Below are 23353 nucleotides of genomic sequence, written 5' to 3'. Positions count from 1 at the left end.
GCGTCAAGGAAGTATTTCACCCCTCGAACAACGGTACAACCGTACCAGAGCCAAGTGCAAAATGTCAGCCTGGGTGTACTCAGGTAGGGCTTTAGGCCCGGGGTTAAGGGGGGTGGGGGGTGCCAGCCAGAGCTGGGCCTGGCCCTCTAGAAGCCCACGTGGTAGACAACTGTGCCCACGCCAGGCTTCCAAGACAGCTGGGCAGAAGCGTGAAACCCCAATCTGCGGGCGACAGCAGTGCGTTCACTATTCCCAAGGCTGAGGAGGCTCCTTGCGGCCCCCACCTCGGCCTTCAAGGGCTTCACCTGACAAACAAGTCAGGAGCCTTTAGACATCGCGCTCGCTACTTTTGAGACAGGCTGTCCTTTTTTTTTTGGCAAGGGATGGATCTAGCATTGTTTTGAATAGGAACTGAAGGGAAAGATGCTTGCTCCGCGGACACCAATATTTATTTTAACCCCGATGATCTGCCGTATAGTCACTCTCCTTCTCATCTTACGTGGTGAGGCATTCCAAGAAACTGCGGGAGCACTGGATCTCGAAGTGACTCTCCAAAGGCATATTTAGCCCATGTTGTTTTGAAAAAAAAAAAAAAAAATTGTCGAGCTTGTCAAATGGGCTGCCTGAAGATGATAATTAAATTAAATGAAATTAATCCCAAGAACTACTATTATGGGATTGGCTGATTACATAGGTAGCTAAGACCCACTAACTACCATTTTCCCTGCTGGACTCAAAAAACGGCATTTTTGTTATGTACGAAGAAGTAGTAAGAGGGGGCACAGCCCTGTCCACAGAAGGAACTCCTCTTTACATGTAGCGCAAATCGAGGGGCAGGACAGAGTCCCCGAGTGTGTGCTCTGGTCTGATTGCCCGCCACCCCCCCGCCCCCGCTCGGCCCCGAATGCTCCTTGCTGTTCTGTGCCACAATTAATCAAGCTTTCTAGGTTTTAGTTAATTTCAGGACCCCAATAAATTGGTTTGTACTGGCATTAGTCCAGCCCTGCTAATTTCACAGCCGTGTGCTTGGAAACTGCTGCAAGTTTGCACAGGACTTAGCAAGCAGGGAGCGGGGGCCGAAAGCATAAAAGAAACTCTTGTTTGGTTTAAGTTCCATTAATATTGGGGAAAGCTGAACTCTAAGTGACAGAAAAACATGGTTGAGCACATGGACTTGGTAGCTGGGAGTGGGTTTCTCTGGGTTCTTTGTACCCTCCCCCAGCTCATGGTGGATTTGAAAACAATAAAATTAAATAAACCCAAACCTTAGTTTGACATTTCTCTTTGTCTGATTGTTCTCGAGTTTTTGTCTCTGATTTCACAAGAGTCCCTTGAGGAATAAGCACTGGAGCCCATAATCTAGTAAAAGGTTCATTTGGGTTTCAGCTTTTTATTTTTAAAGATATGATTCTTGGAGTTTTTTTTTTTTTTTTCAATTACAGGCAGCTTTTATGACTGAGAGGTTACTGGGGAAATTCAAAAGCAGCGAGAGGAGGGGTCTCTAATGAGAGCAGACAGTTGGGGCTGCCCGTGTAAATTAGCTGCTATGGAGAAGTAACCCCAACTACCAAATCTTTCTGGCTTCCAGAGGCTCAGCGATGTCTCTGACACTTGGCTTCTAGAATGCCCTGCAGCCAGAGAAACACAGGTTGGAAGGGGCCAATAGGCTGAGTGAATAGGCACCTGGGATATGATCTGACAAGGACTGCTTGAACTTGAAGGAATCCGAGAGATCAGAGAGTTCCACTCTTGCATTTTACAGATGGGAAAACTGAGGCCCATGGGAGGCAGAAGGCTGGGATACGATCTCTCTGAGGCAGAGACAGGACTAGAGCCAAGAGTCCTAGTTCTCAGGTCAAGGATAAGGCCGGGTTCTGCTGTTCCTCTTGTGTCAAGAACATCATATTGTCTCCAACATGAAGAGGGGAAAAAAAGACGTGGACACTTGGTTATAGGGCCAACGTGCGAGTGGCTGTTTAGATTTTCAGATTGTCTTGGCAAAACCCTCTGGACGTGCAGATTCCTTGCTAGGTTTTAAAATGATCTAAACACAGAAAACTGGAGATGAGTGTTCGACTCTGTCTACATGATGCCTAAACAGACAGTTGATTCAGTCAAAAAATATTATTCATGTTGCTGGTTTGGCAAACGGTATCAGTTGGTGGACTGAATCTTTTACTTTTTAACTCCTTGAGAGGCAGTATGGGGTGGAAAAAAAAGCCGTAGACTGGCTGTCAGAGAACCTGGCTTCCAGACCCAGTAGAACCACTTATACCCCGCCCCGCCCCACCTCCCCGAGCCCCGGGCCTTAGTTTCTCCCTTTCTAAATTAGTCTGGTTTGGACTAAGGTGTCTCTAAGATGCCTTAGAACTTTTGTCTTCGAGGGTACTATTGTATATATACTCAGTCATTTTCCAGTATGGGATGGGAGAGGGTGACATCCCTGCTTGTGGTCTTTGCCATCTGCGAATCTGCACGAGGTCAGCAGCCCTGCATTTCTAGTGTGAGAAGAGCTTTCTGGATGTAATTCCCAGCCTACTTCCATTTCACTCCCAATGTGGCTTCTAAACAGGCAGCTCACTGCTCTCCCTGGTCCCCTCCCTTCGGCTCCTTCCCCTCGAGAGAAAAGGAGTCCAGTATTCAGTTGACAGGAAGGACTCAGACAGCAGTCCTGTCAGGAGGGCCTGTACTTGGTCATGTGACCTCATCAGGCCAGTGCCAACCCTTCATCAGCCCACACCTCCCTCCCAGATCACCCATGCCCAAACGCTGCATAATTGGCCTGTGGGATTTTTAAAAAGAGGTAGGGAACAAGGAAGTAGTGTTGACTTAATGATGGGTTCCATGTCAGGTGTTGAATCCGACTCTTTCTGGTTGATTTCTGACTCTTAGCCTGGGAACAAGAGCTCCTGGCTTCTGTCCCCTGACCATCCCATTTACTCGCTGAAGCTTTTCTGAGTGGATTCAAGCCAGTGGTGTTCTGGCATCAGCTCTCACCAGCTTGTGAGAGGCAACCGGACACATCTCTCCCTGACTCCACACTCAGGGGCAACCCATCAGTAGTTTGAGATCGGCCATGTTGGGGATATTTACATAACAGAAACCGGAAATTGCTACAAATCAGGATTTTTTTTTTTCCTCCCAGGGAGCCAATTACACAGTTATCACGGTACAGCGTGGTTCAAACCCAAGTGCCTCGAGGGGCTAGAAAAGTCCTCTGAGTGACTAGGACAGGCCTTCCGGTAACAACGGGAACAGTCGGGAGCGATGGGCACCGTGACAATTGGTGAGCATAACATACTGTGTTAAGAGCAGCGGTAAATACTCTTCTTCCAGCCTATGTTACAGGGCAGAGAGGTCAGCCCCACATTGCCAGCAATTCCAATTTTTCAAGAGAAACCAGAAATCAAGATTTTTGTGTGAAATCTCCGAAAGATGAAGATTAAAGATGGTTTAGGACCAATTCAAAATTTGAAAAAAAAAAAAAATCCCTCTTCAATCCAGGCAAAACCTGCGGGCTGGCTCTCCTGGACCTTGGGGTCAGCAGTTTGCCATCTTGGCTCTCTGGACCCTCTGTTTCCTGCTCTTATTCCCTGGGTTAGATCTCTGATGCTGAGGGGCCGGTATCCCATCCGAATGAAAAGCAAACTTGCATTCCTCGTGAACTGAAGGAACAAGGGAATTTCAGATCTGAGAGTATCCAGGTGGCTTCTTGTGATTCTACTCTGACTACTGTCCTGTTTCTAGTCCATGTGTCATGAAGCTACAGAAGAGGATGTCAGGCCCAAATGTGCGTCTAACGTTTTACAATATTTTCCTGGCACGTTTTATGACAATACCCAGCGCTCGTGCACCTGTCTGTGAGGAGAGCATGTCTTCCATTTTGGCATCAGCCTCTTAACTGTTCCACTGGAAGGCATGTTGGCACTCTACTCTCCAACTCACTCCCTGCCTAGAACAGGGTGGGAAATTGGGCTAATTATTGGTTTTCTCTTCCTGTTTTTATCCCCACTCTCTTCTAAAGACAGGCAAACTGAAGCTTGAGTAGCTAATAGAGGATTTTACTGAATGGGGAATAACTCTCACATTTGGACTCAGTGGATGGGGGCGGGGAGGGAAGAATGAGGATGGAAACAACTAATGAGTGCCTACTGTATGTCAGGCATCATGTCAGGCACTGAATCTCCATCGCAACGTTCTTGTCCTCCCCTTTTTACATATAAGGAAGCAGACTCCAAAGAGGTAGATGACTTGGTGGGATTCAAATTCAGGTATGCTTGATTCTAAAAGCTTTGGTTCTTTTGAGTGCATCATGCCACCTCCCCGAGGAGAGCTAGATGCTGTGGTCAAGACAATGAGATAATCACTTCTGTTCATTCTCTTGAAAAAATACTAGTGGATAGTTCTGCTACCTTGCTTTAGAATAAAGACAGATAACCTGGGATGTTCCTGGTGGTTCTAGGGAACTGTGGGGACCCGGGGGGTCCTATAGTAAGCTCTCTCAGCCGAGGCAGTCTAAAGCAATGAAAGGTTCCATAGCAATAGAGCTTCCAGAAAGACGGCTTCTATCCCACCATGTTGCATTTTTCTATGCACAATATAACACTTGGACATATTATATCTCCAGTTTGTTTTAATGACATCCCTGGTTAACAAGTTTTACACACCTCTGTAAGACTACTCAAAAATGTAGTTAAACGATATGAAACAAACCTCTGATCAGAAGTGGGTGTATGTTATGCTCTGTCCTTTCAACTCATTCATGGTAATTGTGGGCATCCTACAATTTTGGATGAAGGAATGCACCCTCTTTCGTTTTTTGGATATTTACTATAATCCTGCACACTATGATGAGCTTACCATGGATTTTAAAATAAGTATGTTCCATGAAATTTTCTATAAGCCAAATCTTGCCTTTTTGATGGCCTTTATGATAAACCTGGAAGTGTGTTCCTTGGAAGTGTTTCATTTAAAATATTTCCACAAATATCTTAAAATCACTTAAAAGGAAAATCATTTCTATAAAAACGTTGTCAGATACAATACAAAGCACCAATAAAAAAATACCTTGGGTTCTCTTTGTGGGATACAAGCATAAATGGAAAATGACAGCTTAACTAACAATAATACACTGAACAAAAAAAAAATAACCCATAACTACTTCTATTAACTCGGTTTCTGAGATTCTATAAAGCTACTCTCTCTGTTCACTTCTGTGGTTTTCTAAAATTCTAGGAAACAGAATTGTTTTTACTGGTGGTATCAGTCAGGATTGGCCAGGTTAGGCTGCAAAAATAAGCAACCTTCAAAATCCCAGAAGCTTAATTCACAAAGTTCCATTTTTTTTTAAAGATTTTCACGTATTTATTCATGAGTGGCAGAGGCAGGAGGAGAAGTGGGCTCCCCGTGGAGCAGGGAGCCCGATGCAGGACTCGACCCCAGGACCCTGGGATCACAACCTGAGCTGAAGGCAGATGCTTAACCAACTGAGCCACCCAGGCGTCCAACATAAAGTTCCATTTATTACTCACTTCAGATATCCAAAATGAGTCCGTTGCGGGCTGTATTCATCTTAGTCATTCAAAAACCTGGGCTTCATTTGAATACATATATTCAGGATTCCTGTGGTGGTGGGAAGGGAATGGGGTACATCATGCATTGGCTCTTAAAGTTTCCACCCAGAAGTGACACATCACTTTTGCTCAGATTTCAATGGCCAAAGCAAATCAGATGGCCACACTCAACCCCGAATAGGGAAGAGGGGTAAAATTTGACCATGAACCTGAAAGAAGGAAAGCTGGAAATATCAGATGAACCACACCAATGACAACCAATTTTGTATTCTAGCACTTTTTAGAAATGACTAGCAGGAAGAAAATATAATAAAGAGACAAAGATTTAGTAACAAACAAGCATATAGGCAAGTAATAAAGAGGCTCATATTAAAATATAGCTTAAGGGCCCTAAAAGGTTTATAGAGTGATGTGTCAACTTTTAAATATTGAATTAAGTATCCGATTAATACAAACTCTAGGTCAGTCTGATTTTCTGTATAAAGACACAAACCTGTACTATAATACATTTCTCATCAATCTTTATGGGTCTTGCCATTGTTTGGAAAGGTAATCAAATAACCTGAGTTTTCCAAGTTCAAATGGGACAAGAAGCATTTAAAAGGCTAAAACTTGTATTATCAGAACAGTGTTCAGTTTTTATCATTCTGAATACCTCTACTTTCTTTTTTTTTTTTAAAGATTTTATTTATTTATTTGAGAGAGAGAGAATGCGAGAGAGCACATGAGAGGGGGGAGGGTCAGAGGGAGAAGCAGACTCCCCGCCGAGCAGGGAGCCCGATGCGGGACTCGATCCCTGGACTCCAGGATCATGACCTGAGCCGAAGGCAGTCGCTTAACCAATTGAGCCACCCAGGCGCCCCCTGAATACCTCTACTTTCATATTCATTTCTGCCATTTGTGACAACACGGATGGACCTTGAGGGCATTATGCTAAGTGAAATAAGTCAGAGAGAGAAAGACAAATACTGTATAATCTCAATTCTATGTGGAATCTAAAAAAAAAAGCCAAACTCAGAAACCGAGTAGAATGGTGGTTGCCAGGGACCTAGAGGTGGGGGAAATGGGGAGATGTTGGTTAAAGGGTACAAACTTCCAGGTATAAGATGAACAAGTTCTGGGGGTATATTGTACAACATGGTGACTCTAGTTAATAATATTGTATGATATACTTGAAAGTTGCTAAGAGAGCTCTTAAATGTTCTTACCACATACAAAATTTGTGATTATGTGAGCTGATGGATGTGTTAACTAACCTTATTATGATAATAATTTCACAGTATATAAATATATCAAATTCTCATGTTGCCCACCTTAAACTTATACAGTGTTATATGTCAATTATATCTCAATAAAGCTGGAAAAAATAAAATGAGTATGAGTTCTTCAATACACAGTATTGTGACACACACTAGCAACAAACACTGGAAACCAAAATCAAAAACACAATAACATTATGTTGTACACCTGAAAAGAATGTGACATTGTGTGTCAACTATATTTCAATCAATAAATTAAAAAAAATCATAATAACATTTACAATTACTCCAAAGAAAATAAGATATGTAGGTATGAACCGAACAAAACACATATAGGATCTATATGCTGGAAACTACAAAGCATGATGAATGAAATTAAAGAAGACCTAAGAAATGGAGAGACACTGTGTTCATGGATTGGAAAGATGGAACACATGAAAATTGTCAATTTTCTCCAAATTCATCTATAAATATAAAACAATTTTGATCCAGGGGCGCCTGGGTGGCTCAGTCGTTAAGCATCTGCCTTCGGCTCAGGTCATGGTCCCAGGGTCCTGGGATCAAGCCCCGCATCGGGCTCCCTGCTCCGCGGGGAGCCTGCTTCTCCCTCTCCCACTCCTGTTGCTTGTGTTCCCTCTCTCGCTATATCTCTCTCTGTCAAATAAATAAAATCTTTAAAAAAAAAATTTTGATCCAAATATGAGCACATTTTTTATAGACATAGATAAGCTTATTCTAAAATTATACAGGAAGGTACAGGACCCAGAAGAGCTAAAACAGTCTTCACAAGGAAGAAAAAAGTGGGAGGAACCACTCTACTTGATATTAAAGCCTCTATGTGACTACAGTAATTAAGGACATGTGTTGTTGGTGGAGCACAGACACATAGATCAATGGAGCAGAATAGAGAAACCAGAAATAGAGCCACACCAATATGCCGATCTGATATTTGACTAAGGTGTAAGAGCAATTCAATGGCAGGAAGATATTTTTTCAACAAATCATGCTGGAGCGATTGGTATCCACAGGCGAAAAAAGTGAACCTTGATCTAAGTCTCACACCTGTGTAAAAATGAACAAAAAATGGTTCATAGATTTAAATGTAAAACTTAAGGGGCACCTGGCTGGCTCAGGCAGAAGAGCATGTGCCTCTTGGATCTGGGGGTCGTGAGTTTGAGCCCCACATTGAGTGTAGAGAGTAAAGGAATAAACCTTTTTTTTTTAATGTAAAACTTAAAACTATAACACTTTTAGAAGAAAAGTATTTTTGTTTCTGGTATAGGGCTGGGCAAAGAGTTCTTAGATTTAACATCAAAACACTATTCATAGAAAGAAAAATTAATAAATTGAACCTCAGTAAAATTAAAACCTTCTGTTCTACGAAAGTCCATAGGAAGAGGATGAGAAAAGAAACTGCAGACTGGGAGAAAATATTTGCAGATCACGTATGCAACAAAGGACTAATATCTAGAATATATAAAGAACTCTCAAAATTCAACTGTGAGAAAACATTCCAAAGAAAAAATGTGCAAAATCCAATGAAGAGACAGTTCCCGGAAGAGGATACACAGATGTCAAATAAATACATGAAAAGATGGGAGATACCATTAGATATTAGGACAATGTAAAATACAACCACAATGAGCTATCTCAATACACCTATCTGAATGGCTAAAATAAAAAAATAATGGCAACAGTAAATGTTGACAAGAATGCAGAAAAACTGGATTTCTCATGCATTGCTGGTGGGAATATCAATAGTACGGCCACTTTGAAAAGCATTTGACAGTCCTTAACAAAACTAAACATGCACTCACCATACAACCCAAGAACGGCACTGTTGGGCCTTTATTCCTGGGAAATGAAAAGTTATGTTCATGCAAAATCTGGAGACCTATGTGCACAGCAGCTTGATTTGTAACTGCCCCAATCTGGAATGAACCCAGATGCCTCGCAGTCGATGAATGGTTGAACAGGCTATGGTATGTCTGTACCACGGAATATTAATTAGCCATAAAAAAGGAATGAATTATTAACATATGACACAACTTGGATGGGTCTCCAGAGAATTATGATGAATTAAAAAGAAGCCAGTCTCAGAAAGTTACATACCGCATGATTCCGTGTAATACTCCTAAATGACAAGATTACAGAGATGGAGAACAGCTTAGGGGTTGCCAGGGAGTAGGAAGACGGGGAGAGAAGCTAGGTGGGACTATAAAAGAGGAACACTGGGAATCTTTGTGGTGCTGGCATTGTTCAGTATTTTGACTGTGGCAGTGGCCACATGAACCAACACGTGATAAAATTTCATAGAACTATACACGCTGGCAAATGGGTGCATGTAAAAGTGGTAAAATTGGAAGAAGGTGGATGGATTGTATCGATATTATACTACAGCTATGAGTCATGTTACCATCAGGGGGTGAAGGGTATTTGGGAATCCCTCCAAATTATTTCTTACAATTGTAAATCTACAATTATCTCCAAATAAAAAAGTTTTAAGAAGGGAGTATGACATGATCTGTGCTCTAATCCCCATTTAATAGGGAAAAATAAGGCATGGAAATAATCCTCAGTTTAGTTTAAATAAGGCCTGGTAGGAAGTGGAGGTTTGGGCTCACCCAAATTAGAGATCCCAATTCAGAAATCAAGACCAACTAATACAAGAACCACCATCATTTACATGAATGAAGAACCTTTCAGAAAATCCCTGCAGCTCCCTTATTAGTTGCCAAGTGTAAAAGAGATCCTGAGCAAAAACTGCCCAGTTCAAAAGAACCATTTGATCACAGTAAATTGTTTTAAGCTTTTTTTTTTTAAATTGTTTTAAGCTTTTAAGCCACTAGGTTTTGGGATGGTTTATTATGCGGTAATCAGAATGTTAAATCAGGCAGGGGGCACGAGTGGTAGTAGCCAAATACATGAGTGGTAAATTTCAGTGAGTCTACTCATTTTCAATGCTAGGATCCATGTTTGTCCCAGGCTGTTGTTCCTGCAACCCATTTTCCTGAATACGTACTCTCTAGGCATGTTGGCAGTGATGATGGGGGCTGGGGAACGCAGATACAAAGGAAATTGAACAACCAGTCATTGCCTTGAAGAACTCACAGTCTTGTGAGACAAAACATCAGCACATTAAACGGCATGAGAACAGTTATAAGGCAACAAATCAGCAAGTTCAAACTAATATACTACAGCACAAATTGAATGCATGTGGCAATGTATGGCTACCCAAACAGCGGGATGGAGCTAGACATTTTGGACCCTGAAGGCAACACTTTAGAAGGGCCCCCTTTCCTTCCTTAACAGTGAAATAAACATCTCCAGCAATGCAGGGGCTAGTTGGATGATATTAACACTTCTGAAGAAAGAAAAAGGAGGTAATTTCCAGAGACAGTTATTCTTGTTTTACTTTTCCTTTGTTCTGTGTTCCTGATATGTGATTTAGGGGCAAGCTACAATCTCCCTGAGCATCCATTTCCTCATCTCTAGGCTGGAGGTAACAATCAGAGAGTAGTGGGTTGAAAGTCAGGAAACCTGACACAGAATCTCAAATCTGTCATTTACTAGCTGCATGACCTTGGATACATCACCTCCCTCCACCCCATCCATTTCCTCTTCTGTGACATGAAGATGTTGAGCTCCATGGTCCAGAAGATTCCTACCGACTGACTCTTAACACTTGAGGCCACAGAGAGTTCATAGTTGGTGGTGAGGGGTTAAAAAAGTAATGATGATGTATACGAAAGTAATCCATAAGCCATAAAGATATATAGATGTTAGAAATAACAGTATGATCCAGTTCCATGTTAAAAAAAGAAAAAAAGAAAAAAAAGCCCTGTAGCTCTCCTCCAAAGTTAGGGGCTTAAAATATAAATGGGTACTGTCTGTCAAGGCAGCACTTTGGGGCCCTTAGAGGATTCTGAGAATTCTTTGTAACTACTGCTCATCAAATAAACACAACTTTGCTGTCTGTCTCAGGCTCACCAAGCCATCCGCAGGGCTATTGTGATTTCAAGGCTGGGTTCTTGGCCCAACTCAGAATCCCAGGGACTGCTAGAACAGTGGTGGCTGTGGCGGGCCACTCCAAATTTTCTTCAAGACCCCGAACAGTTAGTAAAGGCCCTTTGCATGAGGCGCGGGGGCCCTCTTTGTGGGAGAAAGCAGATTTCTAAATCGTCCCCTCTCCCTCCACACAGACACCCGTCTCCACCCTGCCTTTAAGGACACCGACACTTGGCCACTTTTCCAGCCGCGGTGTGGATTGGGAAACGCCCCGAAATGATAAGCAGCTTGCTGGGGCGTAATTTGCGAGGCCAGTTCCTCCAGCGTCCCGCGCACTGGCGCAGGGCCGGACCAGGTGCACCCAGAGGGGCCCTGTGCCGGAGGACAGGGGTTGCGGGCTGCCAGACAGCGAGGTCGGAGGGTAGCCGGGGTCTCCAGGGCCCGCGCGAGGGGTGGGGAGCTCCTAGGTGCATTCCAGCGCAGAGGGGGAGGAGGGGCCGGAGGAGAGGTGCGGTCCCTTTAAGACCCCAACGCTGGCTTAGCCAGAGGAGGGGGGGTGCAGTGGGGGCGCTGCGTGATGGGAAAGTCGCCGGCTGAGCCTCACACTTTCTCCCGATTTCTTAACTTTCGGGCCCGCGGCGCAGGAGTAAGGGCGCTGTGCCGGGGCGGAGACCCGGCTGCGGGCTTGCGGCGGCTGCGCGCCCGCGGACTTCCCGCCTGCGCCGGGCGGCGGGCCTCTCGGGCCAAGTGGGGAGCGGGCGGCGGGCGGGCAGGTGGCCCCGGGCCGCCGCGCCCGCGCCTTGGCTCTGCCCCCGGGAGCCGAGCGAGCCGCTGCTCCCTCGTGGTGTGAGGGCGGTGATGTTTTTCCTCCCACCCACTTTGGAGTCCCCCCTCCCCCTTCGCGCGCACTCTAGCTCTCGCCACAACCTGCGAGCCCCAGACCTCGGAGGAGCGCCCCGGGGAGCTCGGAGCGCGTGCACGCGTGGAAGACGGAGCAGGCCAGTGGCCAGGTCAGTGAGCAGTGCCCGATGCCCGCTCCCTCTGCCTTCCTTTCCAGCCTTTGCACAGGTGGGGTGTCTTCTGTTGGTCCGAGCCGCCCCTGCACGGTCCCCCGGGGCGCCCCGAACTCCCCTGACCTGCCACCCCAACTTGCTCTCGGGTCCAGCCGCCAGCGGCCCGGGCTGGAGGTGGGCTCCCAGGCGCAGGACCCCGGGCAGGTTAGGGACCTTGGATTCGAACTCACCACTTGCCACTCCCCGCTTGGCCTGCTTATCTCCAGGCTCTGGCGCCTGGGGAAGGCCACTTGGCCAGCCACCTAACGGCTTCTGCAGTCCCCTTCGTTACTGCCTGTGTCCCCAGAGCCTTTTTTTCTCGCCTGCTGAAGTGCCCTGGACCAGCGGGAGATTAATATGGGCTAAAGTTAATGAAACAGGGTGGACGGGGGCGAGAGGCTCCTCTAGCCCCTGGACATCTGTCTCATTTTCCGGCCCAGACCACTGGGGTCAGAGCCTGAGACGCTAGGCTCAGGAAGCAACGGAGCACTGCCAGAGCTTAGGGCCTGGAAAGCCTGCCTTCCAGACCCTCCCCGCCGGCCCTGCCACTAACTCTATGAGAATGGGCTGGGTTGAGTTCTCCGGGCTGCAGGGGGCCCATTTTGAAGGTGGAGTTGTTGTGGGGAATAGAATGAAATGATGGCTAGCAAGGTGTTTTGCAAGCCAAATGCAAGGCATTGTTTCTCAGTCATAAGCAGCAGTGAAGGCATTGCCTCGGCCAAGAGACACCCTGGGCTAGAACTGCCTCCCACCTGTGAACTGAGCTTTTCTTGTTGGGTGGTGGAGTGGGGAGAGGATCTCAGCGGATGGACGCGGTCACTGAGACTCCAGTGTCTTCTTGTTGTTTGTCCCAAAGAGAAGCACTACCCTCCCCCCGGGGGGGTGCTGTCCCACAGAAGACAGTGAATGTGAGTTTACAAGGTCAGTCAAGCCTCTCCGGAGGATTAAAGAGACACTGTGGGCCGTGAAGAACTGGCTGACGTGCTCATCCCTTAGCCTGCCTTTGGGAAAGTCTCTCTGGTTCTCTTCTACCCAGGAGACCTCTTCTGAGAAGGTCTGGACTTCTGACACTTGATGGCCCAGATTGCCTTGTGGTTCCGGCCGGGCAAGGAGCCTTCGGTCCCTTTGCTTGATGCAAATGAACTGTGAATGCTTGTTTCATGGAGGCACCTGAATGGATACACTTCTGTAGGTTCTGACATGTTTCTTGTTCTCTTGTTTTTTTTTTTTTTTTTTTTTTTAAGATTTTATTTATTTTTTTGACAGAGAGAGAGAGAGAGACACAGCGAGAGAGGGAACACAAGCAGGGGGAGCGGGAGAGGGAGAAACAGGCTTCCCGCGGAGCAGGGAGCCCGATGCCTGCGGGGCTCGATCCCAGGACCCTGGGATCATGACCTGAGCCGAAGGCAGACGCTTAATGACTGAGCCACCCAGGCGACCCTTCTTGTTCTCTTGTAAACCGCCCCCCTCCCCAGGGTTAGTTGCAGGATTTTGTGTTCTTACTTGCTTTCTTGGGGGGGGGGGGAGCCTGGCTCCCCCCCAAACAGATCTGTGGCTACATTTCTAAGTAACCTGTAGGAGAGTCAGTGCAAGTTCAATGGCACAACAGCCCGAGTGAAGCAGAGAGTTAATGCAGAAATAACTCCAGTTAACTGGGTCAAAGTATAATTTGAAAAATTAAGGACAGTTTGGCTCTTTGCAAGTATAAGAGTCGGCATGTTTGCTGAGCAATGCTCGCTTAGGTTCATTGGTGCAGTCCCAACAAATGTCTTGAAACCCCTCCCTCCCCCACAAGAAAAAGTTAAAGGGATCAGGCGACAGTGAACCGGGAAGAGTCCTGGGGAGGGAATTCTTCTCAGTTTATATTTCTGCACCGAATACAAAGACAGGACTTCAGATCTTGTAAATCAAAAGTGAATATTTATAAAGCGATTCATTTTCTGATGTTCTCCATCACAGCCTGGGAGGCCACACAGATGACAGGAACGCCAAAAGAGATTAATTGCTCTCTCGTCACCAACTTTTCTATTTGCTCATAGCATTAGTTGGGACCCAAGAAAAGCAAAAAAAAATTCTGAGAGCCGTTTTCTTGCCAGCTTGAGTTATGAAGCAATGCTACTGTTCACCGAATCGCCCAACCATTGTACAAGAAAAACAACCCTGTTGGTTCTTGCATGGGGAGACCCGAAAACTGTGGTTTCAGAAAGACCCCCTGAGATCCATATGTGATTGTGATAAATTGGATTTCAGTGGTTAGAAAATCTTTCTCATTCGAAGGCTTGGGGGATAAGCTTGTTAAAGTAGACTCAGAAAGAACCTCGCTGGGGTGGGCAGCTGTGTTAAACCATTCATGGAAATGATTTGCTTCAAGGGGGACCTGGTAGCTCTCAGAGGACAGAGACGTGCTGAGTGACTGAAGCTGGACCACAAGCTCACAGAGGGGACCAAACAGTGGCTTTCAATTTCTCCGGATAAGTTCACAGCATTTCAAGTAGGAGCTGTGGCATCCCCATCGCTGCCCAAAGATAGTTCAGTTCTCCGAAATGATCATCTTGCTTTTCTGCCAGCTCTTTATACTCAGTATTTAGGTTGGCCCCTCAGAAAAGATCAATGCGCTTAATTCCCATTGGGGTTAACCCCGGATTGAAATGTGGTGTTTCTTGGACATCTACATACTTTCAGATCATCCATTGGAAGGGTTTTATGGACTCTAAAATCTATGGAAATGACCCGTGGCTGGACCTGAGCAAGCTTTCTGTGTTTTAAGGCTCAAAAGGTTTAAGATTTCTACCCCTCAGACTAGAAATGCAAGTCTCATACTTTTAAGAATTATAGTCGCTTTGATGGTCTTCTGCATGGTGGTGCAGTGTGAACACATTATCTATTTAAATTGGCCTAATGTCCCTTAAAAATGGCCCACTAGAAGTTTCCATTTTGCAGTGGACTTCACATGAGAGCAATATGTCTGAACCATTAAGGTGTTTACTTGTATCCATTTGCTAATTATATCCATCTTTTCCAACATAAGTAACCCAACTGCACATCTTTATAGATCTCATAGAAGACACAGGAGAAACATTGACCAATTTACGCCTCATCCCTGAAGGATTAATAAATAGCAGTAGTCTTGAAGCTAAGATGAGTTAACTTGCATTTCAGAAATTGTTTGGGTCCCATGCCTATTATTTTTATCTTGGTTGCCAGAGGAGCCGTTTTGCAAACCCATTTCCCTTTTCTCCCAAAGAAAATCTCTTGGGAAATCAACTCTAATTCTGTTAGAAAGGATGATTTCAAAATTTATTTTTATTTTCCTATGACTTGCCTGTAAGGATTTTAGCCTTAGCATTGGATAGGAATGCATGTTCATCTGCTTGAATTTCCCCCCTTAATCTTTGCAAGACAGGAGAGGCAAGTGCTCTTTCTTACACAGGAAAACAGTGCTTACGCTTACGTAAATCCTCTAGTATTTTCCCCCCCGACAAGTTAAAAGCGTAAGCATCGGTGATCTCCCATCAGTTTCAGACGACCTAAGTCTTTTTTCCTGCTTTCTTCCCAGCAGCTTGAATACACTGGGCCCTGAAAGGTTTGAGCGGCCTTTTGCAGTGGTGAAGATGAGAAAAAAGTGGAAAATGGGAGGCATGAAATGTATCTTCTCCTTGTTGCTGTTCTTTCTTTTCCTAGAAGGAAGCAAAACAGAACAAGTAAAACGTAAGTGTCTTGAGTTTAACAAACAAGATACTTTATTGTAATTTCTTTGAAAATGTGGTTATAATCTGTAGGGATTGTGATTTAGCCCAAATGTGGCCATACCATTATTCTAAGAGAAGAAAGTGAATGTTACTGGTTTATGCATGAGTTGATAAAAGAATGAGTGCTCTGAATCGGGCCAACTAAATTTGGGGCTGTTTTTCTGATTATCATATAGTTTTCATCTCCTAGAACACATGACACATTAGCCTATTTTCCTTTTCCTGTTCTAAGCTGTACAAATCTCATTCCATTTTACGTAACTCTAGAAATATCTGACAGATGAGCTGGATTTTTTCCCAAATTTCAGACTCTTCAGCAAAGGTTTTCAGTTTATGTAAAAGAATAACACAGAAAAGAAAAAAAGAAAACGAAAACGAAAAAGTAAGGCAGGCTCTGCCTATTCCCTTATGCCGCAAAACGAAGAAAGAAAAAACCTTCACATGAACTGGATTCAGATGAAAAATCCTTTGAGGAAATTGAGATTCCAGGGACCATGAGCAAATCGGATGCCGTTTATTGAAAGAACGTCCCCGCAAAGCCAGGGAATATTTCTAGAAAGTCAGCGATCCGTGTGATGGGCTAACACATTGGAGAAAGCCGAGTGGCAGGAAGGGGGTATAATTAACCCTCCTGGCTGCCACGTTTGGGAGATTTATGCGTAACCGTTGACATTGCTGCTCTTGTTAGGGGCTTTCTGCTGAGAGTCCGAGCCTCACCTTCTTGGGGCCACTTGCAGCCTTCTCTGGGGTGGACGCTTGCTCTAAATTGGAAGGAAAAACCACTGCTTTGGTTCCCCTCTTTGGCTGCATCGAAAGAAGCACAAAATGGAGCTGGGCCAAGAGGGGCATTCTCTGCTCCACTGAACTTATTCATGAGAAGGAACTGTGAAAATCTTCCTGGTAGGGGCTGCAGCAGCATGTGAAGCCCATCCCTGAAACATTTATCTCCTTTATCAGTGCAAGTTGACTAGAGCCGGCATGAGGCTTGCTGACAGGGAGAACGGTGCCAAATCCATTCCACCATGACGTGTATTTCTGTCCCACTACGCTTTTCATAGTCTTCCCTGTCTTCTTCCCGGCAGAAGGGGTGCTTTTGATTAGGCTTCTGAGCGTGAGTGACCTGTGGTGTTATCTAGTGTGATGGGGACATGAGAGGAAGTTTGGCAGGGCCCAGGGATCAGCTAGGAAACTCTGCATCAGTTTCTGTCCTGTCGGAAAGCTCTCCTTAAAGTGGCTGTGATAGAAAAGTTGTCCATTCATCTTCAGCTCCTCTTACAACCCAGCTGGGCCTAAGATCCTTGCTCTCTTATGACCTGTTACTGATGGCGTCATAGGGGAAGCTTGCAACTCTTGGAAGACCATCTCTTCTGGGAAGTCTTCCATACGTACGAAGACTTGAGGAATACTGTCCATGTAACCTTGAGCTTACTTGACAAACCAAAGAAAAATCGGACCTCAAAAATATTTACAGGCCCCACACTATCACTTTCTAATGGGTTCTGCTGCCTATGAATTTGTCCCAAGCCCTTTTGATACTCGGTTGGTGTCAAAATGATTACATAGTAGATGGCTTAGGGCCCCAGTTCTCTTCTCGTGTTTCAGCTTTACAGTCAGATGATGAGGCTAAGGGCATGGTCATCCCCTGAATGAGCCGCTCAGGATCATCCTGTGTGGCCACGCCCAAGCTAACTGTCTCGAGGACATGTGCTAAGTTATCTCCACTAAAGGGGAAATCTCAGAGCATATGCCCTCCGTACATTGCCTTGACACACACACACACACACACACACACACACAATGCATGCACGGAGATTTGTACTATAGCTCTAACAGTGAGAAGTCAGAAGCAGTGGAAATGTCAGTCCACTGGGGAATGGTTACATAAATGATCTGTGTAATGCACTATCATGCTACCATTAAAAACATTGCATATTACAAATCTGAGAGCCCTGCGAAATGCTTACCTCCTTTTCAAACTTCTTAAATTTTAAAATTAATAATAGTCATCATACAAAACAATCTGAAAGTATCTGGGCTTTATAAGAATGTGTGTCCCTCAGCTACCAACCCCCTTCCCAGGGGAAGCCATTACTAACAGTTTGCTATGTGTTCTTCCAAACCCTTCCCTCTGTGTCATAAAAACACAGGTACGTGTTTGTAAGGTTTTTTTCTTTTACGAAGATGGGGTATAATATGTATTTTTCTGTAACTTTTATTCAGATATGTGTCTGGGACATCCTTCCATGTCAGAGCCTTGCCATATAGCGGTACCGTATTCTTTCTCATGTCTGTGTAGATTCCCGGTCATACAAGCGTGCCATGGTTTAGTTAACCAGTCGCTAGTTGTATATATTGAGGTTGCTTCCAGTTTTTGCTCTTACAACTAAGGCATTGATGAACGCCTTCGGACACTTAGGCAAGTATTTGTGAGGAATCGTTTGGTCAGTGTGGATGTTCACTTTTCACCTTGGTAAGCACTGTCAAATTATCCTTCAAAATGAGTTGTGTTCATTTCTACTTCCACCGTCTATGTATGAGTGTCCTTCTCTAACTCCTTCACCAAAAATATAATTAATCTTTGTATCTTGGGGCCCATTTAATAGTGGAAATCATATTTCAGTTTTGCTGTGATATTTTCCTATTACTGGCATATCTTTGTCATTCGTTTTCAAGCCAATTGTATTTCTTCAGTGACTGGCCCATTTTGCAGTTAGGTTGCTTGTCTTGGTGGTCGGTAAAAACTTACTTATTAACATTTTGTTATTTCGAACCTTGTTAGTAACCTTTTGTGTTTAAAATATTATTTTCCCCATCTGCCAGTTCCTTTAAACTTTAAGTTGGATTTGCCCATAGAGAGGTTTTAAATGTTGGTGTCATCAGATCTGTTATTTATTTCCTTTATGCCTTCTGAATTTCTTCTTCTTCCTAAGGAGGTCCTTACCACTCGCTCTATTATGTTTTCTTCTGCTTCCATCATGTCGGGTTTTACCCATAGTTCTCTGTTCCATCCGAAATTTATAGTCGTGTGTGGTGTGCAGTGGGGAGCTATTTTTTTTTTTAATCTGTGGGTGGTAGGCTCATGACTTCTTTTTGCTCATCTCTGTGCCTCTGTTTATTCTGGAGTTTCCACAATTGGCAAGTATGACTTTTAAAACAGGGATAAAAATCTGGGAAAACTCCGGGTAACGTGTTAAGTGTAAAGGTAATAAACCCTCCCATCTCTCCTTGCTGCCTGATGCCATTTTACACAAGGAAGCCAAGGGTTTTGACCCTTCATGGGTTGGTTTCAGTATAAGCTCCTATGTCAATGCAGACTCTCTGTAGCCTGTTTGCTCTCCTGTCTTGGGTGTCAGGGTGGAAGGAGGGGGCATGCCATTTGGTCAAAGATGCTCACTCAATTGGTGTAGAATCGGAAGAGTTCTGGAGAAAAGGCCGTATTTGCAAAAAGCTGTTTTCACAAGGAAAGGGAGGGCTGGATGCTGCCACTCGCTAGTAGCTAATTAGCCATAGTTACATTGCTCTCCCAGGGGACAAGACGGGTTCTGGAACCCAGGGAATCCTGATGGCTCATTGCAATGGATGATGGAGCCTTGTGTGGCTTATAGAAAAGTCTGTTACTGTCCAGAATCAGCAAGGTTTGAAGTCCATAGTTGGGGGGGGGGGGGCGGGGAGGAGTCTTTCTGTAACTCCATTATGCTCTGTTGTTAAAGTTGTAGTCAAAGAGGCCGGGAAGCTCTTTTGAAGTTCAAAGGAGCGTAACATTCAGCGCATGATAATTCATGCAAATATGGGACAGGCGAACTGAAGAGTTTGCCTCTTTTGGCAGTTCTAACGTGGGTAATGAACGATCCATGAAAGTGAGGTGGAAGGAGTGAGATGTGGGGAATATTCAGTTATGTATTTCCAAAGGACCAGCCTGGGCCAGGTCTGGCAGAAGTTCTGGGGAGAGGGATTGTCCATGTATTTCATGGAGTCCGTGCCTCCTGTACAAGGTGAGTTAGCTGGATCTTCTAAGGGACTAGAATCTCACTCATTTTTTCTCTTCAGGAGAAAAGCTTCCAACGTTCATATCTGGCTGAAAATGAGCCTGTTATGGAGGCTACCCTGAGCTTCTCTATTGTGAAAACCAACCAGAGAGGCTTGAGTTTTCCTCTTCTAGATTCTCACTTGGACATTTGATGTGATTGCTGGACGGTAGAAAGAAGCAAGCAAAAGAGTAGATCTCTTCTCTTAGAGGCTCTTATAGGTGGAAGTTGACAAAAGGGAGAACACCTTAACTTTGGATACCTTAATGCTTTGCAAAGTACATTTTTCTTTATTTTAAGATTTTATTTCTCTGAGAGAGAGAGCACCTATGAGTGGGGAGAGGGGCAGAGGCAGAGGGAGAAACAGACTTCCCGCTGAGCAGGGAGCCCAATGCAGGACTCGATCCCAGGACCCTGAGATCATGACCTGAGCTGAAGGCAGACACTTAACCCACTGAGCCACTCAGGCACCTCCCCAAAGTACATTCTTATTTTTTATGTGGGGGGTGCCAGTGGGGTTGGGTGTGGAGGCTCTGGAGTCAGCTTAGATCCAAACCCCAGATCTTCAAATTCAGTGTTCTGTTCACGACCCCAGTTTGCTTCTAGCAATTCTCTGGGGAAAGCCAGTTCATACTCTTGAATAGAAGCCCATTCCTTTGCTCATGGCAGCCACTTACCACATGAGGGGTGATCCAAGTGAATGAATAAAGAACTTTGTAACCAGAATTCCTAAGAGAGGCGGTATACTATTGGGGAGTTAAAAGGGATTAACACGAACATTATTCAGGAACCTGAAGAAGCTAAGCCAAAGGAAATTTGTGAGGAAGGTTAAAAATACGTGCCTCTATGTTCATGCTTCTTAGATTTCCCTGACTTCTCAGTAGGATTGGAATGTCCTCAGAGTCTAATGGAAAGAGGACTGTGCTTTAAGTCAGGAGACCTGGTTTCTGGTCAGTTCTGTTGCTTGCTGTGTGGTATTGGTTGAGTCATTCATGCTCTCTGAACGAAGGATTCTCTACTTATAAGCTGAAAATTCTTGCTTTCTGGATGGCAAAGTAAAGGACACCAGAGTAGGCACTGAGGAGGGTGGGACGAGGGAAAACAAGGCTCTGGCTTTGGGTACTCAGAGGACACCTGGACTTTTATCACTGTCCCAAGGTCATTGCAAAGAGCATTTATTCCTTTAAGATTTATAGCCTGCCTGCTTCTAAAAAGGATTAGATACAGGTTACATATGAAAGAATAGCTGCAAGCTAACATTTTTAAAGATGAAATAAAATAGAGCACCTCTGAAGGAAGTGGGAAGCGTAGATGTTCTTAACACCTGGTTTGGCGCGCTATAGCTTTCACACTCTAAATTTGGCTTGCACTTCCGAAAAGATAAAAAGAGGGAGTTTGGGGTGGCTGGCAAGAGAAAATTACAGTTTCATCTACGGAGATTATTCCTACCTCCCACCCATTCAGGCAGTATTGATCATGGGATGTTTGAATAAGGCACATTTGGGAAGTACAGGATACCATCTGTAACCTTGGTTTCAGAGATGAAAGAAGAATGGGCTTTCTTTATTGACTCTGTAAAGGAAGAGGGCAAGTAGTAGATTATGACTCAATAAAAGTCTTCCCGTAAGTGTGAAGGCAGTGTGGTCCAGATCCTTTTAAGTTCAGATGATCTAGACGTAGACTAGATTGTCAGTTATCAGACACCCAAGCAAGCTTTATATTAACATGACTTTTTTTTCTGATTTTAAAATAGATGCTAAAATAAAAAGCTAAGTCACCTCCAAAGAATAATAAAAAAATAAAATAGATGCTCATTGTTAAACATTCAGAGGACCCAGAAAAACATAATGAAAACAGGGGCACCTGGGTGGCTCCATTGGCTAAGCATCTGCCTTCGGCTCAGGTCATGATCCCAGGGTCCTGGGATCGAGCCCCGCATCAGGCTCCCTGCTAAGCCGGGAGCCTGCTTCTCCCTCTCCCTCTGCCCCTCCCCCCGCTCATGCTCACTAGTCTTTTTTTCCATGCTCAGCTATACATACGTGTTATCATACATATACATTATTTTAATATTTAATATTTTAAAAATGAAGCCCTGCCTTATAACCAATTTGGTTTATTATGTCAATTCACAATTGATTCTCGAAAATGCCCCTGCCATGGTGATAGATCCCATGTTGTTTGAAGCGAAAGCTGGATTTTTTTCGATATCTGTTGCAGGGCATGCAAAGTTGATCCTGCTGTAAAAAAAAGTTCAAGAGCACATCTTGAACTCTTGACCAAATGGAAAGCAAACCTCCTTTAGCAGAGACTTGCGCCGCCAAGGTGCTGATACGAAGAACAACTTGTTTGTTCAAACAAGAGCTTTGATTTTTACCCAAAGTCCTGTGCCAGATGACATGTAAGAGATGATTTTAGCCAGAAAAATATTCAGGTCAGGTTTCACCAGCCAAGCAGCCTTTCTGTGAAAGGATCTCCACGTGGCCTCATGGTAAGGACTGAGGAGAATACTGCCAACTCCCAGTTATCCATGCTAGTGGGGGGGCTAGAAGAGCGCAATAAATTGAGATTTCATGGAAAATCTCCAGTTCTTATCTGAGCTAATGGTATGGCCTTGCTCATTGTCAAACCTCTTTGAAATATGGACTCTTTTCTTCTCATTGAGTTTGCCCACCTGCTAGTAGAAAATTGACAAAGCCACAAGGCGCAGACAGTGGGAGGGTCATGATGGGTAGAAGCTGCTCAATATATATGAATTTGATTTAATTGGAGGCAAATGATCTAAGTAGGAATAAGGTAAATCAACTCCAGATACACAGGAATAACCTGGAAATGAAGTCTTGAAGCCCTGAGGAAATCCGAGAGGGACTTCGATCCCAGGAACCCAATTGCCAGAGAAATAGGAGCCTTTTTCTTCTGTAACTATGATAGCTTGTCTTGCCCTTCCTCCGCTCCGCTTCAAGTTTGATAAACGACAGAAGTATTTATGCTTTCATTTGTTCTGCCTTATTATAGTCTATAATAGCCTTTTAAAAATAATTAAAAAGGAACTTGTGTACTTGATTTGTCCACTATATAATGAACAGCAAAGATTCATCGCTCTTTTCACTGACTGTATATGTTATAATAAAGTAAATATTACTGTAATACTTGCATGATGATGTGTCTACAGTAATAGCTCTTATCAAAAACAGTTCCTAAGAATGTTTTCTTGCTTTTAGACTGGCGATGAAGTTATTGACCTTTTGACCTAGTCCTGGGTACTAGACAGTAACAATCAGGCAAAACATTGATGGCATAGTGACGCATCTCTGTTTGCTTTTAACCGTCATTATTTCTGTTAACAGGGGCCCCTAAAGTAGCAGGGATCGCCACTTCTAATTAGGGCCAGCCACACCATTTGAAAATTAGCTATGGCAATGCAGGTTGAAGCTCCATCTCAAATGTTAGTTGCAGTTCCTTTGGGACCAAGTTCTGCTCGCAGATACCATTAGTTAGTGGTAAGTCATGCATTCCCCAGCTGGTATCTGTCAGCTACTGGCAAGTGATAAGCTTACTTTTCCTTGCCTGTATCTTCTAGAAGTTGGCGAGTCGTCGTTGTTTTAATAAAATCAGCTCACATGTGCTTCTTGTCCAAGATGATATACTGGGACTTTAGGTGTGGTCGATTATGCTGTGCAACTCATTAAA

General features: G+C 44.3%; 1 protein-coding gene across 11 annotated transcripts in view; it reads left to right on the top strand.

Moving 5' to 3' along the window:
- Nucleotides 1-11464: 11464 nt before the first annotated feature.
- CHRDL1 (chordin like 1) overlaps nt 11465-23353 on the top strand; it is a 121913-nt gene continuing 110024 nt past the window's right edge. For 2 of the 11 annotated variants that reach the window (XM_045881636.3, XM_045881603.3), the window contains exons 1-2: nt 11465-11850; nt 15449-15600. In XM_045881636.3, the coding sequence (XP_045737592.1) occupies nt 11699-11850; nt 15449-15600 (304 nt within the window). In that variant the 5' untranslated portion in view covers nt 11465-11698. Of the gene's footprint in view, nt 11851-12936; nt 13081-15448; nt 15601-23353 lie in introns of those variants that run through there. The other 9 variants (XM_045881613.3, XM_045881622.3, XM_045881628.3 and 6 more) reach the window with 7 other exon arrangements.

This window comes from Mirounga angustirostris, unplaced genomic scaffold (assembly GCF_029215605.1).
Source record: "Mirounga angustirostris isolate CCGP_5_RB_7025 unplaced genomic scaffold, mMirAng1.0.hap1 SCAF_11, whole genome shotgun sequence".
NCBI classification, from domain to species: Eukaryota; Metazoa; Chordata; class Mammalia; order Carnivora; family Phocidae; genus Mirounga; species Mirounga angustirostris.
Note: the sequence above shows the minus strand (reverse complement) of the source record. Positions and strands in the feature narration are given on the sequence as shown.